The 17,941-nt window shown below is 28.7% G+C and overlaps 1 protein-coding gene across 1 annotated transcript in view; it reads right to left on the reverse strand.

Annotated features, from left to right (window-relative positions):
* Window positions 1-17,941, reverse strand: part of LOC100208708 (centromere protein F) — a 62,772-nt gene that overhangs the window by 23,916 nt on the left and 20,915 nt on the right. The window contains exons 3-6 of the mRNA XM_065800268.1: window positions 12,045-12,222; window positions 10,015-10,088; window positions 9,215-9,565; window positions 5,816-5,970 (exon numbers count right to left, since the gene is read on the reverse strand). Of these exons, the coding sequence (XP_065656340.1) occupies window positions 5,816-5,970; window positions 9,215-9,565; window positions 10,015-10,088; window positions 12,045-12,222 (758 nt within the window). The remainder of the gene's footprint in view (window positions 1-5,815; window positions 5,971-9,214; window positions 9,566-10,014; window positions 10,089-12,044; window positions 12,223-17,941) is intronic.

The following is a 17,941-nucleotide window of genomic DNA, read 5'->3' on the forward strand; positions in this document are numbered from 1 at the left end:
CACTTTTTAGTAGATGTTTTTGTAGAACAACTTAGCAGGCCTCAGTAAGTTATCTCAGGCCTCAGTAGGTTATCTGAAAATTAGTTCCACTTTTTAGAAGATATAACACTTTTGAACAACTTAGTAGGTTGAGATTTTTGTAGGTCTAGTAGTTAGACCTACAAAAATCTCAACCTACTAAGATTATAGTCTTTTTTATTTTCAACCGATTTATGACATTTTTATTTTTGACCGATTTATTTTTCAACCTATTTTATAGATATTTTATATTTTATAGATCTGACACGAACTAAACTATAAAGAGCTTCATCCAGTTTGAGATCCAACACTGGCTAATTGGAAAGCCAATTTCTTAGTTATCTGAGTAATCTAGAGTAAGATTACCACACATGCTGGTAATCTTACTTTAGATAATTGTTTCAGATTCATTATTTAACTAAAAGACAAACCCTTCTTTAAAGTTATAAAATGTACACAGAACACAATAAGGAGAAAACAACAAGATGAAAAAAGTAATGTTTAAAGATGACTTTTAAGAATTGTTTGATATTGCAACAAAGGATGTGATGACAGAAATACAAAACAAAGAAGTTTGGAAATTTCTTTGTATGCAAAGGGATATTTTTTTATGCAGCATGAGTAAAATAGATGTAAAAATAGCAGGAAAAAAACAAAACAATAACAACAACAAAAATAGGAAGAGGCAATGTTTCATCATTCAAATAAGCACTTGGCCATGATATATCAAAAACAACATTACCTTAAAGCTTAATCAGACAATTCCGAATAAAAGAAACACAACGGGCTGCTGTAAGGGATGAAAAGAATTTTCTTTGACAGATCCACTATTTTTGTATCAGGTCAGTAAAATATTTCCCAACATTAATGGATCAAAGAAAATGTGATCATTAAACTGTTATTGTTACTCAGAATCACCATAAAAAACAAATGGTTGTATTGAAGTAATTGAGGAATGGAATCTATATTCACAGATCAAAAGCCTTTTATTCAACACAACAGCTAACAATACAAGGCTTTATAATAATCCATTTGTTAGAATTGAAAAAACTCTAGGAACTGAAATTAATTATTTTTAGGTCTCTATTTAGTTCTAATGAAGATCCATCAACTGCAAGAAATTTTGAGCTCCCAATCCTACACATCATGCAAGATGGGTGGCAAAAGCTATTAATAAACTGAAATTCTTTCTCTGGCTTTAAATCTTTATCTTTTCTTAGTCTTTGGTACCCAGGAGCTCTAAAATTGCTGAGTGACTATGATATGCAATAAGTAAAAAATTGACGAGACTTAAAACTGATGAGATTTAATGACTTAGAACTTAATGCTTTTTAGCCCAGAGTCCTGAAGTCCTTGCTGCCATTATACATAAGGGCTCTGGGTTCAAAATTTGATTGTTCCTCTAACCAAAAAGTCTTAATTTTTTTTTACAAAAAATTTCATAAGTCTCTTTATATTTTTAGAGTTCCTGGATACCAAATATAAGGAAGAAACTATTTTTTTGTGACTTTCAAATCTGGAGTCCCTTTTGGAACTCCACATCCTTGCTGGAAACAGAAACAAGGTCTTTCTTTGATTTCCTTACAAAGGAAAGCAAAGAAAAATTTCAAACATTTTTGTTAATTGTTGTTACAACCGTTTAACTCTGAAACAGGAGTCTTGACAAACTAATGCGTAGAGAAACAAGTTGAGTGTGGTACTACTAGAGGATCAAACTTCTAGGTTAAAAAGCAAGGGCACTACTACAATACCACTACCACATTAAAGTTTTACACTAGATTGTCAAAAGATTAGAAATTTTAACAACGTGCATATTTATATAAAGTTGCATTATTCAAGATGATGAAGGAAGAGTGGAATATATTTGCTTGTATTAATTGAGCCAATGCTACATTTAAGAGCTGTCATTAACAACTTCCATTGTTTTCAACTTAGCATTAGTTAAGTAAACCCTCGAAAATAGGGTCAGCATTCGGCAATGCCGACCTGAAAGTGTTTGAGGTCAGCAAAAAATTGCCAACCTTGTTTCTATATTTTTTGGTACCTTTGTATCAAATAATTTTTGCCGACCTCAAAAAGATTGAGGTCAGCAAATTATTGCTGACCTCATTTTTTTTAATTCCGAGGGTTGCTAAGTTGAACACAAAGGCAACACTAGAGTGCATGAAATTTAACGAAGATAAACTGCTGCATAAACAGGATCCAAATTCACAATCTATTTTATGTAGCTCTTTAGAAGGTGAGTTTTAATCTAAAATACAGATGTGTTTTTATCTAAAGAATACAGTGTTTTTGTTAAGTAAATAGTGTATATTACTAAGTATATAGTGTATATATCAAATTGTGTAAAGATATATTTACCAAATTATTTATTTCAAATTTCTGACCAAAAAAAAAAAAAAAAAGTATTAAATGTTTTAATGATATTTCTTGTTACACTTGATTTTTAATAGGGAATGATGACATAAAACAATTATTTCATTTCTTTTTAATTTATTTCCCGATTAAAAATATTTTATTTTAAGTTAAAAAATAATATACTATACTGTTTATTACAATATTTATTAAGTGTTTTGAAAATTCAATCCCTTATATTATTTAGTATAAAACAAATGGAAATTTGTGAAATATTTTTAAAAATTTATTTTATAATATGCAAATTACAAATGCAATTCTTTAGCTCTCTTTCCTTGCAGCAGAATTATTTTTACATAATTAATTATTTTTACTATATAAATCATATACAGTGGTTAGGGTTTTTTGGTTCCGGGTACCCGGACTCGGCGAGTCTGTGGGTAAATACCTAGATTCGATACCCGGTTTAAGGCTCGGCGAGTCTCATGGTTTGAATGTTTTGCCTTGTTTCGTAGGCAGCGGTTTGTCGTCTAGCTGGATCCCTACCTTTCTAGAAAAATATAGTAGTAGGGTTTGTGAATCTAATTTAAAGTTAAACTTGGCCACGGCTTTTTAGATGTTTTGAGAACATTCAAGTTTATGTATGTTTCCATGTATATCCGAATACACACCAAAAGAATCAACTTCATAACTCAAATTTTTCTAATTGAATGTTTTTATATATAAGCGAATGCTCCAAAGGATTTGCTAATATAATGTTTCTATATTAGCAAATGTTTTAAAAGCATTTGCTAATATAAAAACTTTTGATTAGAAAGATTGAATTTAATAAGTTAATTCTTTTAGCACGTATTTAAAAAACATAAAAAAAACACTTGTCATTTATTAATTACTTCTCTATTTTAGGAAAAAAGTGAAATATCATAAATTTACTAGAACATTTTTTTACAGCCCCATTAAGCACTCCAAAATGTGGGAGTATTTCACTCAATGTACCGATTTGAAAAGTAGAAAATGCAATAAGTATTCAACGATAATATCAAACAAAGATGGAAATATTGTGTTGTGTTGAATAAAAGGCTTTTGATCTGTTAAAAGTTAAACATGGAATTTCTTTACTAACACGGGAAGAAATAGGAGAAAATTCTGGCACCAAACAATTTAAAACTCTCAACACTTTTGTTTCTGTCACAAGAAAGCCTTTAGAAGAAATTTTCTTTAAAATGGCCGCTTTTGATGGTATATCAGTTAGGGTGATTACAAAGTCTAGTTTTATTCGTGAAAGTTTAGTAAAATCAAGTTATAATCTTCCTAAAGCCGAAAGAGATGTTATGAATTTAATTCATAAGTTTTATGAAAAAAAGAAGTTGGAAATATTAGAATTGTTACAAGAAAAAAATAAAGAAGGCCGACAATTTAGCATTACACTTGATGAATGGACGAGTATGAAAATTCGGAAATATCTCAATATCAATTTGCATGGAATTGACTCTGAAGTTTATAATCTGGATTTAGTGAGAATTTTTAACTTATGTAAAGCTGTACAGTTAGTTGAAAAAGTAGAATAACATTTAAACACATATAATATTAATTTAAAAAAATATATAGCTGGTTCAACCGGCGACGGTGCAAGTGTAATGAATTTGGACGAGAATCTCCTAGTCTCTATAATTTGTGTTTGAATCACACTATACACTTAGCTGTTTGTGATGTACTATATAAAAAGAAATGTATTACCATCCTGAAAGATGAAGATGACGTTGATGGAGATAGGAATGACCATGGTCAAGATGATATTAATGATGATCAAAATGAAAATTATTATTCTGATGAGAGCGATGGTGACGTCAAAGAGTACGGACAAGTTGAATTAACAAATTTAGGCAATGTAGAAGAAAATATAAAAAGTGTTCGTATAATTTTTTAAAAGCTCTTCTGTGAGAAATAATATTTTGCAAGAAAAGATCAAAATAGTTTTAGGAAATGAACTTCAGGTAGTGTTAGACATAAGAACTTGTTAAAACTCAATGATCGAAATGATATCTAGATTTATTTTATATCATTAAAGAAGCTCTGCAAGATATTAGAAGTATACATTTAATAGAAAATATTAATATTGAAATATTTAATGAATTGAAAAATACTCTAAAGCCTATTAAATTAACTGTTGAAGCTCTTAGCAGAGACGATGCTAATCTTGCAACAGCCCGATTAGCAATTGATTTTATGTTAAGAATATTAAAAGAAACCAATGGTAATTTTAGTTGAGAGCTACTAATGACAATGAAAACTCGAATAAATAGCCGTAGAAACCAAGAAATAGAAGAGCTATTAGATTCTCTTGTAAATGGTACTATGCTTTCAAAGAAAATAAAATTATATACCACAGATTTACTGAAGAGATAATTTGGTGAGGATGAAGAACAGCAAAACACACACAAACAGGGGCATTCAGTTGAAAATAACGAAAATACTACAGGAAACACACTGCCATTAACACTGGAGGAAGAACTACATAGAATATTAGAAAGTGCGAAATGTCCAATTTTGCCAAGTTGCAGAGATAAATTAGCTGATATTAAAAAAGAATTTTTATTACTTTCAAAAACTAAAAAAGATCTTTATATTTAGAAAAATTGTATCAAGCGTTAATGACGATAAAACCAACATCAACAAATTCCGAACGAACATTTTCTGTAGCATCCAACTTCTGTTCAAGAATTCGTTCTAGATTATCGGACAATTCATTAAGTGCATTAGTTTTTTTAAAGTTTTATTTTTTAAGTAAAAACAATTGCTCTGTTTTGTATTAAACACTTGCAACTATTTTAATTGAGTTGAGTTTATTTTTGCTAGTATATTTACATGCATTTTATAAAATGCAATATTTTTAAAAAAGTAATGTCAAGTTTATTTGGTAGTTATTAGGTAAGATTATAATAAAAGTTTAGAATAGTATATTTATGTAAGATGTTGAGCTAAAAGATGTTTTATTTACCTTATAAAATAATAAATACACTATCTAAACATTTATAAAATTGCATTTTATTCACAGCAATTGATGTTAACTGATTTATTTTTTATGTTTTTATAAACCTTATTTATAAAAATTATATTTTTAAAAAAATTATGAATTTTTCTTCAATTTTTCTCATGTTACTAACAATTTTGTTTAAAGTAGCTGGAAATTTATTGGAAAAAAAAAAAAAAAATACGGTAATGATTAATCTTTTTGTTTTCTTTGTGTATTCTTTTCTTGTGGTTTGATGTATTCTATGTTGCACACTTTTTTGTTTACAAGAAAGTGTGCAACATGGAATACATCAAACCAATGTAATTTAACACAGTTTCAGTGTTTTTTGTGTTACACACTTTTTTAGTGTTATTGAACTTTTTTTTGATTAAAAAATGTAATTCAAACAAATGACTATTTAATGTTCACCTCGTTTCCTTTTCTTGTTCTTTCATTCGTGCTTCTTGAGCTTTGAGAGCAGCCTTTGAGTTGTGTCGCTCACACTCGTACTGTTGTTGCAACATTTTTATATTACGTTGAAGATCTGCATTCTGCAATTGCTTTTCCTCACAATTAGCTCTAAGCTGCAATAAATTAAAGATATATAATTTTATTATTTTTAAAAGCATATATCATGACTCAAAAAGGCTGCAGACAACCTTGAGACTATTAAGACTAAGTCAAAAGTTAATAAGGAAACAGTTACTAAGGAATTAAAGAAAACAGTTAAAGAGCAAGAAAGCAGTTAAGACTTAAAAAACTAAATATTATATATATCAAGGAAACAAAAAAATGGTAATGTACAAGCCAAAAAAACAACAACAACAAAACAAACCCTTCATATAACAAAAAAGTTTCCACTAACATAGGAAAAGTGTTTTTTAAATTGCAGGATATTCTTTGGCAGTCATTCCAGAATACAGAATAAGAAAAATTAAAGAATCCCTAGAGATCAACAAAGCAAGAGTTCAACATAAGCTAGAAGTTAGGGAAGTTGTCCTCAATCGAGATAACTCTCCGTTATCTCAATTGAAGACAACTTCCCCAACATGTTAAAACAAGAACTTGGGGACCAATTTTGACAAGATTTAACTGATGTCACTATTATATTATTTTATTGGTTTTTATATTTTATGGTTGTTTTTTTTATGTCTTATTTTTTAAATGATTTTTCATATGGAAATTTTTAACTTTTTTTTTTATTACCTGATGATTTATTTTTCAGAAAATATAAGAATTATGATCTGCAAGTTTATGGATTTCAATATATGGATAATGGGGCAGAGTCCCCTTTTTTTGGTAGCGGTATATTGCGATTGATTTTTCATTACCTTCCAGACTAGCTGGAGCTCTGAAACTTTTAACATTTCTGTAGTGCTGATGAACATGCATGTTAAGATTGTAACAGGGCCTAAGATACCAATGAGAGAGGAGGGCTAAAGCATGCGCTCCACTTATTTGTAGCAGAACCCTGAAATAGATTTTTGACTACCTTCCAGACAAACTGGAGCCCTGAAACTTTTAGCATTTGTGTAGTCCTAATAAATGTGTGTTAAAATTGTTTCCAGGGCAGACGACCAGAGGTCCATAAGGTACTGGGTACCCCATGGACCATGGTAACATGCTTTAAATAATTTCTCAAAAAAATTTTTTTTTTTTTTCATTTTCAGCTAAGTAAAGATAATTTTAAAAATATTGTCTTTAAAATTTTTTTTTGGTTTATACTTGTTTTATTTGGGTTTTTTTATTAAATGATCTTTCTTAAGAAAGTTCAAATGTTTATAAGAATTGCAACAATATGGATTAAATACAGTCATCAATCTTAAAAAAAATTTTTAAAGAAAATATTTCAAAGTTATCCTTACATTGATGAAAATAAAAAATGAAAAAAATTTATAAGTAAATATGTAGGGCATGGCCTCTGGTTGTCTGCCATGGAAACAATTTTAACACACTTTCATTACAACTACTCAAATACTAAAAGTTTCAGGGCTCTAGTTTGTTTGGAATGATCCAAAGCCTAGAAAACCTTGGATATAAATGATAATCTTATGTAATGCTATTATACCATTTCTGTCGGCTCAATTGCACAACAATTGAGGCATTGCAAACGAAAGGGGCACACCAACCAAAATCAAGTTTTGAGTAAATCGCGTTTGAAGTTTCTAGACTGAAATTTGATTGATTTTCAGTCAGAAAGAGGCCCACTGACACGTTGATCTTGTGTTATATTGTAGATGACAGACTAAAGTTCAACTTGTTTCTCCGCGCAGCGGCCTTGTTCATCGAGGTTCGTGTTTCGGAGTTATAGAGTTGAGAGAGGGTTATAACCACTATTGAGTAGCCTCCTCATCTGTAAAGGCCTTCATGGCCTTGAGGAGGTGAACAACAAAAAAAAAATAAATAAAAAATTAAAAAATTAAAAATGGTTAAAGAAAACGGATTTTTGAACATTGGTTGGTGTGCCCCTTTAGCTCGCAACACCTCAATTGTTTTCAGATTATATAGTATCAATATTATAAAGACTGTAGGCTTCTCTTCAATACAAGGGAAAGAGGGGCTGTAATTTAAACTTCCATCTTTGTCAGAAAACAATACTTAAAAACCATTAGATTAACTTTTAACCAGGTAGACTTGTATTTTAACTTCATTTGATCCATGATTATATGTTTAGATAAACATGATTTTTAACATGTTAAAGCTTTTTTGAGTTGTCTCCTCTAACGGCATTGGTCAAATCTGCCAACCTTGCCACTCAACCAGGACTAAGAATTGTCCATTGACAATTTCTTCTAAGGAAATTTTACAAATATTTTATTTTGGTTAACATTTGGTTGGACATGTCCCCCTTCCTTCCTGGTGTTGTCAGCCCTGTAGATTTCAACTTGTTAAGAAAAAACATGTTTAGAGTTGAACCACCCATGCCAATATTGAGAAGTCAATTGATTTACAAATCCAACAATTATATAAAAGAGTGGAAATAGCGTAGTAGGTCTGGGCTAAGAAAGTGTTCTACAAGAAAATATATAATAAAGTATCCTACAAGCAAACATATAATGTGTTCTACAAGCAAATATATAAATTAATAATAAATTGTTCTTGAAAGATTTAATAATATCTAAGAAAGAGCTAACACAGTGTCTTACAAATAAAGATCTTATACCATTTCCTACAAATAAAGATCAAATACAGTCTCCTAAAAACAAAGATCTGATATAAACTAAAATCTACTATATGCTAAAATAAGTTCTATCAGCATGCATTGAATATTTAGCAGGTGTTTCATTTTGTAAAAAAAAATTATTTTTTTTTTCACTATTTATGTTTACATGGAAAAAGGCATGTGGATTTCAGTGTGCATTTGAAAGTTAAATTCTGCAGTATATTTTGGTGCTATAATAGTGTATCCAAGGAAGTTGATCATTAAGTCAGCATATGCTTTTTTTTTACACTATTAGCAGTAAGCAAAAAATTAAACATTTATAATTTTTATTATATTGATTGTTTTACTCAATGTTTTGATTTAAAAAATGTTTTTGTATTACTGTAATGTAAAGAAAAATACATTTTTTGAAAATATTAACTTTTTTTAGTAACATAATAAACCTTCTTCAAGTGAATTTTAAAAACAGGCCAAAACAAAAAAAATAATATAGGGAAACCGAACAATATGAGGAAAACACAACACTATTTTAATTTTACTTTTCTTTTACCAGAGTTTTGGTACATTAGACTTGTGGCTTGTAGATTTGCAATTTTAATGTAAATAAATAAAATTATAAAAAAAAAATAAAGATAAACTGAAGTATAAATTTTAATAATTACTACCTTTACAACTTCGTCATTAACTTTTGTCATTTCAGATAAATTGCTATTGAACTCCATTTTTAGCTTATCTAGTGAAAAGCAAGTGTCAGTATACTGCTGTTGAAGTTTTATCATTTCTGCTTGTTTCAATTTGAGCTTTGTGTCTAAATCAGCTAATTGCTTCTTCAAGGATTCATTAGAACTGAGTTCATTATTTGTTTGATTTATGTCAATATCACCAAAAATATTGTAAACAGAACTTTGCATGCCAACTTTCTTCTGAGACTCAGATAAAGATGGTTCAGAAATTTTTTCACAATAAGTAGTTTGTACAGCTGGTTCATCAAAAGATATGAGGGAATCTACAGCTGTCTACAAAAAATAAGCAAATATATATATATATATATATATTATTTTAACTTTTTAGAACTTTTAAAAGAATTATTTGTAAACTGCAATAGAAAAAACTTATAGAATTTCAAATAATTTCCCTTAAAAAATTGTCAAAGTTGTAGCACAAATTCGTTTTTGGGCAATCAAGATTTAGACGAGCTTCAGCTATTGGTTTATTTTTTATTTAGTTACTACTCTGTTTTTCATCATACTTACCAACCAGCATACTAGTTAAAGAGATAAAATCAATGTCATTTTAAAACTTATATTCTATTAACAGTTATTTATACTTGTATACAGATAGAAAATTCTTAGGAAGATAAATTAAATGCAATCTTTTGCCCTCTTTATTAATTATGGCTTGTAGGTTCAGCCTTTTAAAGGTTTTGAACTTTTAAAACTTATTAGGAAACTTGCTGTGGCAATACCGTCTGTAAAACATTAGTCTGTTTGAAAACATCTTCAGAAGAGCTGCTTAATCTTTGCTTCAACTTCTCAATGTCTAAATAAAAAAAATTGCAATTAATTTTTGCTTTTCTTTTTTTTACGTAATTCATTTTTGAGGCATCCAGAAATAACGAATTTAATTCAAACTGTAACCAAACATAAGATTTTGGAAATAGTTTAAATAAAATTTTGAAAAAACAAAAGAAAACAAATACGAAACTTAAAATTATATTATCAAAAAAAGTAAAAGGAACAATTATCAGAGAATCACAAAATACTTTGCCCAAATAATCTATTGAGTTTTTGCATATTTTTATTTAGTAAGAATAGTTTTTTTTTCTATAAAATAAAGCAAATGTCTCAGTACTTCAGGATCATTTTAGTAATAACAATATCACAATATCAATAATAACAATATAAATAACAATAAAAAATAATAACAACAAAATAATAATAAAACAATAATAAAGACAATAAAAATAATAACATAAACAAAAAAAATAATAATATTAACAACAAAAATAATAATAACAACAACAATAGTAATAAAAATAATAACGAACATTTATTTCAGAGAATCTTAACAATGTCTCAACAACTAAGATGTTTTGTGATGTCATTCTCTGTACCCATATACTCCATTAACTACATGCAACAATACATTTCCAACACTCAGACATACAAACCACTTTTTTTTTTAAAAAGAATAAGTCAAATAGTACCAAAAATGAACACAAAAGTTAAATTAAAAAAAAGTGAATCATTTTTAATAGTAACTTAAGTTTCTAGTACTATTTAATTTATTCGTTAAAAACAACAAACGTTTTTTTTTAACTAACTTGGTGCAAAAAATGTGTAATTTTTTTTTGTTTCACAATAGTATGCAGATATTTTTCACAGATAAATAAGGCTTTTCACGTCAAGATTTTCAACAGGAAGCATTTTGTTTTCAGTAAAAAATCATTTAACAGTAGCCTGAACATGAGATAGCTAAAGCTATTTGTGAAACATACCAAATAGATATATAGTTGAAATCTAAGCATAAGTGCTTCCAAAAAAATCCAAGTGATCTTTGTATTATTTTAATTCTGTGTTAACTTCTGTGTTATCCTTAACAGAGAAAAGTTATACGTTAGCCTTAACAAGATGTGACAAAATTTGGAACACTCTTGTTTGGCTACCATTGTAGTTTTAGAAGTCAGGGTTTTTAAACCAACAAGAATTTCAAGCATTTTGTCTAATAAAGCTGTTGACAACTAAGTCGGTTCCAAGATAACTTACTAGACAAACAAGAAGTACTTTAAACAAGATTTTTCTTTAAAACTTATCCAAAAACACTTGATTAAGTTTATGTTTAAGTAAAACTTTGCATTAATATCTCATCAATAAAAATGAACACTCTCTTGAGCACACATAAAGATTTTGAAACACACAAGTTACTATGCAATCTACTTAAGATTAGAAATAAAAATTATTTTTAATCTTAAGTAAATTATCAAGATACTTTTATTTATATAAATTATATACAAAAGTTTTTGTTATACCATAGTTATTTTGAATATACTAACTTTAACTAGAATTGTTATAACTATAACAGAAAACACAACATTTAGTAATGTTTAGTTAGATAGTAGTGGCCCTCTAAAGTCTTGGGGAGGCGTATAAAAAGAAAAAAAAACTTTAGATTAATTGAATAAATATGGATATAGTGCAAATATCTTGAAAGTGATATAAAAAATTTTTATTGTAAAGAATAAAAATTCTAAAATAAAACAATAAAAAACCCCACTGAGATTATCAGCCCAAACTGCTACTGCAAGGTATAAAACATTTTGTCCTACCAATCAAAAACCCTAACAATTAAAAAGACATAATAGAACAAGTTTTTTAAAAGATTTTCGTTTTAACATTTTAAAAGATTTTCGTTTTAACATTTTAAAAGATTTTTGTTTTAACAAGTTTATTGTGCAGTACAGAATCTAAATATAAAATTAAACAGAAAAATGTTTACCATTTTCTTTTTGTTTTAAAAGATCTTGAGCTTTATTTCGTACCAAAATTTCTTGCTCATGCTCAGTCTGTAACTTTGTTAACTTTAATGATTCTTCTTCAAGAGCTGCCTTAAATTTTACCAGTTGACCATCTAAGCAATTTATTCTAGTGTCTTTAGTCTGCATATCATGCAAAACCTAGTAAACAAATAAAATTTATGTGATTGCAATGTTTATGTTATGTACTGTTTTTATTATCACTTGTTGAAAGCCTTATTTACTAATTTATTTGGACATAACATCCCAGCCAACCAATACATATGGGTACCATAGAGGATTCATCCGGTTATCTGAAATAGGATACACAAAGGTTTTTTCAGTGGGATTAGTCTGAGACCTGTATAGGAATGCAGTACAACCAGAGTATCATTAATCAGTATTTAGGTAGATTTGAGAAGAATAATATTTAAAATTAAAATTCTTAATTACTTTATAATATGTGTTATTTTATTGTGTTTTATTTAAAATTATTAATATTTAATAATTGTTTACAAAATTTTTTATAGTTTCAAATCAACTTATTATTATATCCTATTATTTTAAGTTTGTAAATAGGCATCTACAAAATAATTTTAGTTAATGCATTAAAATTAATAAAAGTATTTAAAAAAAAAGAACTGAATGCTTCAATTATAACAAAAATAGACAAACCACTTCATCTTTTCATATACAAAGAGAAGTACCTGTTAATGAATCTGTAACTTAAATATGCTTGCTTGGTCACTAAGAAAAATTTTTTATTTTGGGCTACCATTTATCTTAGAATTTTGACTTATAGTTATATTAAATTTTTCTGCTTTTTATTCATTTACTGTCCTTTATTAATGCGTACAACATTACGCTACTGAGCTCTGCTGTTAATAAAATACATAACTTATTACTACAGTTATAAAAGTAAAGTAAGAATGAATTATTCAGAATTTTATGGTCCAACAAACTTTGTAACTTTATTTCATCTTTTGATTTATAGCTGACTAAGAAGTTATATCATAACCAAACATATAACTAATAAACATATAATATTATCTTTAATATATAATATATAATCTGCTATATACTAATACTGAATTTAATGCTGTTGTTCTAGTGCTGCTGTTATTCATTCATGCAAGTTATACATGGAACTCATGACTTTGTTTTATAAGAAAATGTGAACAAAAGTGTATGCAAATATCTAACTTATGTAAACTGCAAACTATGTAATGCTAAAAACTAAATTAAGTTTTTCTTTTTTAATTTCAATTCACCTCCCCAAGGCCGAGAAGGCCACTAAAGTCGAGGAGGCTACTTAAGTTGTGGTTACAACCCTCTCTCAACTCTATAACTCCAAAACACAAACCTTGACGAACAAGGCTGCTCAACTTGTTTCTGGGTGGAGAAACAAGTTGAGCGCGGTACTACCAGGGAACATGGTGGGGATCGAATTTGGAACTTCTCACTTATGAGGCAAGCCCTCTACCACTACACCACTACCACATATCAAGTTTTACAACTTTACTTTTACTTGAAATTGCATTGCGGCAAAATCTTTTTGATTTTAACTTATAGCATTCACTTATTCACCAGAACTCTCTTCAATTTTCTTTAAACTATTTACTAAGTGCTTGACTGAATCTTGTTTTCTTATCTGCTGGAAAATGGCATCAGTGGTTCCAATTTTAAAAACTCTGGAGAACATTCTGACCCCTCCGACTTTCATCTGATCAGTATTCTATCTGTTATTAGCAAGGTCTTTGAGTCTTTGATCAAGAAATTTCTAACATCTCATCTTGAGTCAAATAACTTACTGTCAGACAATCAATATAGATTTTGATCCTCTTGCTTTAAGGCTGACTTGCTAACTGCTCTGATGGAAAGATTTTATTGTGCATTAGATGGAAGCCAAGAAGCTAGGGCTATTGTTCTTGACATATCTAATGCATTTGACAAAGTTAGGCATGCTGGTCTTCTCCATAAGCTTGCCTAATATGGTGTATCTGGGAAAGATTTTGAGATTATCAAATCATTTCTTTCTAAACATTTTATTAAAGTCATTCTCAAAGGCCAGACTCTCATTCATTTCCAATAACTTCTGGGGTACCTCAAGGTTCTATCCTTGGCCCTGTTTTGTTTCTTATCTACATTAATGATCTTCCTGAAAACCTTACATCTTAAGTGACTCTATTTGCTGATGACTCAACTTTATACTTTTGTCATGACAAAAAGTCTTCTCTGTTCAATCACTAAGAAAAGGTAGCCAATCTTGAATCTGATCTCATTTCTGTAACAGATTAGGACTTGTAGTGGCATAATTCTATGTCAAATGAATTTCCCAGGTCATTTCACCATACATTTCAGATTTTGCTGATTTTTTTACAATTGAGAGTGCTTAGTAAAATAAGTATTCCTTGAAATTTTTAGCCTCTGGCTCCAGGAAGATCCTAAAATATGATTGTTTTACTTTTATCAGATATTGGCCTGGCCCCTCTTGTCCCCTCAGAATTGCAATATTTATTTGGAGGTTTCAAGTCACATAACTTTAAAAATATTTGATTTTTTTACTTAAAAATTTGTAACTGTCTAATTTTGGGGGTGACAAATCAAATGAAATGATCAAAAGTGTAAAAAATTATTATTAAGTACCTGTAATTATCAATTTAAATAAATTTAGACAATTTTTTATATACCTGTTTTTAATGCTCAAGAAATCCATGTGGCCTTAATGGTATCAAAAAAAAAAAAAAAAAAGTACACATTATTCTATATTTATTGATCTTGCAAAAAATATAGATTTTGATTTGCAAGTATATGGATTTCCATATATGCATAACATTTTTGTAGCAGAATATTGCAATTGATTTTTGACTACCTTTCAGACTAGCTGGAGCTCTAAAAATTTTGGCATTTCTATAGCGCCAATGAATGTGCATGTTAAAATTTTTTTCAGGGCTGTAAGACATTTGGGGAAACTGGGGTAAGCGCCCCACTTTTTTGTAGGGGAATCTTGTGATAGATCTTTCACTACTTTTCAGACAAAATAGAGCTCTGAAACTTTCAGCATTTGTCTAGTCTTGATGAATGCGTGTTAAAATTGTTTCCAGTGCAGACGAACAAAGGCTCTATGGCCCGGGGTACTGGATCACACTCACTAATTTTCTCAATAATTTTTTTTTTGCATTTTCAATAATGTAAAGATAACTTTAGAAATATTGTCTTTGAAAAGCTTTGTACTAGTTCGATTCTATTTAATCATTTACAAAGTAAAATACAAAAATTTAAGTGTCAAGATTATGTTAAAATTTGCTTAGATGCATCAATGGTAAAAGTATACATACGCCCAGTTGCTGTTATAGATGCAATAATGATACCAATAAGGTTGGTAATTGTAATCCAACACAGCTGAAAACCTTTTTTTCAAAGTGGTACACAATTCTGTCAGTCTTTCTTTTTCAATTTTGAAAAAAATAATCCCTTCAATTCAATATCTGGTCATATATGAGCCTTTGTAGACTTTCATTTGCAGTTAATTGCTTTACAGTGCCATCAATACCATCACCATGACTTGTAGAAAAAATGTCCATTCTGTCAAAATCATCTTTATGAAAATAAATATGGTAAAGGTTTTTGTGGTTTTTATACTACACAGCACTAAAAAATAAAGAATCTTTGAAAAGTTACGATGATTTTCTTTTAAATAATTAACTATTTATGTCTGAACTTTATACGCAAAACCAATGTCATGTTCATTTTCTTCTGAATACTATTAGAATACTGTTGTCATTCCTATATTGATAAATGGCAACCCTCTCACTGAGTACTCTTTTTTACACTTTCTTGGGTTATTGTTCATTACTGACCTCTCATGGAAACTATATATACAATTGATTGCTAAATTAGCATCTGCAAAGTTGCTTCTCTTTATCATGCTTGTCATTTTCTTACTCATGATTCCATTTTTTACCTCTACAAATCTCTTATTCGCCTCGCTATGAAATACTGCTGTCATACTTGGGCTGGTTCTTCTAATGATGTACTTTCTCTTATAGACAAGGGCCAAAAACGCATTCAACCCACTCTAGCTGCTAAGTTAGAGCATCTCTCTTATCGTTGTAAAGTTGCATCTCTTTCTCGTTTCTAGAAATGCTATCAATGTCGCTGCTCAAAAGAGCTATCCTCTCTAGTTCCATCAACTAAAACTCATTCTTGCTTGACTCGCCATTCAGCAAAGTCTAATTCTTTTACTGTACCTGTCCCTACATGCTTTAAAAAATTTTATTCATCTAGTTTTTTTTTTTTTCTCACACTTCAACCCTTTGGAACTCACTCCCATCTTTATGCTTTCCTGACTCATGCAACCGACAACTTTTCAACCCTTCCTTCAACTTCCTTCCTTCCTTGCTATTTAACTCTGTTTTCCAGTAACTCTTAACTTAATAGTGATTGCTTGCAGCCTTGCTGGAAATGAATCAGAATTGAAAAATAATTATTTGCCAATATATAAAGTTATAATTTTATGCTTAATAAATAATGTTAATAACTTTATGTAAAGTATGCCAGAATGGCCATAGCTTGTTGCTCTTCTGTGCATATCTCTCTTCTGTTTTTATCTAATTCAAATCTTTTAAAAAAATTATGTTGCACATAAGTTATGATAGAGATACTTATGTCATTAATGTGATTAGGTTATTAGTTGAGTCTGCACATTTAACACACATTAAAGAGACAACTTTTTTTATAGGAAAAAAGATTTTACACTCAAACTTTGATTTTCTTTAAAAAATAATTAACTGTCCTAATAAGCTGCAAGTGGTCTGAAAAAAAAATTTAATAAAAACTTAATATAAAGTTAAATTAAGAATTAAAACATTTCTTAAGAATTAAGAAAACTCTTAAGAATTAAAAAATAAAAAATTTAGAATCTTAAAGTCTTAATAAAGAAAAAAAAAATTAATAAACCTGTTCCTGTTTTTTTTACAAAAGTTTACAATTTTACAATAAGAAGTTATTAAACGTTAATCCTTAACTCAAAACAAAGATTTTAAAGACTTTTATTTTCTACCACTTACTGAAAATCGAAATAAAATAACTATACAAAAAATAACTATAGAAATGGTCGGTGTGGAATAGACTTACCATGACCCATATTATACAGGTCATGGTAAGCTCATTATTCTACATACTTTTAAGTCTAATTCCAAATGTTTTTTAAATTTCTAATACCGATTGTAATTAATCAACACATCTCAAGCAGGTATTCTAAATATTATTTTTTAATATCTGAACCACTAAGAATAGTGGTTCAAATAACAGCTACCGAAGCAAAAAAACTTAATTATATTATAAAATTTATTTTTCAATAACTTTAGGTAGACAATATGTATAGTTTTTCTATAAATAAGTATTGAATTGTAATTAATGGTCAGTGTAAAATAGACTTATCAAAACCTGTATTTTACATGTTATTTTAGTTACAGACAGCTAGTTATGGTAAAAGGCTCAATTTATTTTTATTAATAGTGCTTTAACTAGAAGTTGTATTTAAACTTTATTTTTATGCAGCCAGCTTATTCTATTTAGGCAAGTCTGTAAGTCTATTGATGATAACTAATCTAATAACAACTATAATTAGAAACCAAGAGAATATAAATATTTATTAAAAAATCCTGTATAAAAATAGTATTATAATTTAATAAAAAGTTAAAAAAAAATACTTTTTTTTATTATAAAAAAGATTTTAATGCAATAAAATGTAATACTAATGCCTTGTTCACAGCCTAGATTTAAGTCAGACGTCATAACAATCAACCCAAAACTAGCTAAAAAAACTCAGATTGACAAAAATTTACTTGCAACATGCTGATTCTTTTCTATGTGCACA

Source organism: Hydra vulgaris, chromosome 06 (genome assembly GCF_038396675.1).
Source record: "Hydra vulgaris chromosome 06, alternate assembly HydraT2T_AEP".
NCBI lineage: Eukaryota > Metazoa > Cnidaria > Hydrozoa > Anthoathecata > Hydridae > Hydra > Hydra vulgaris.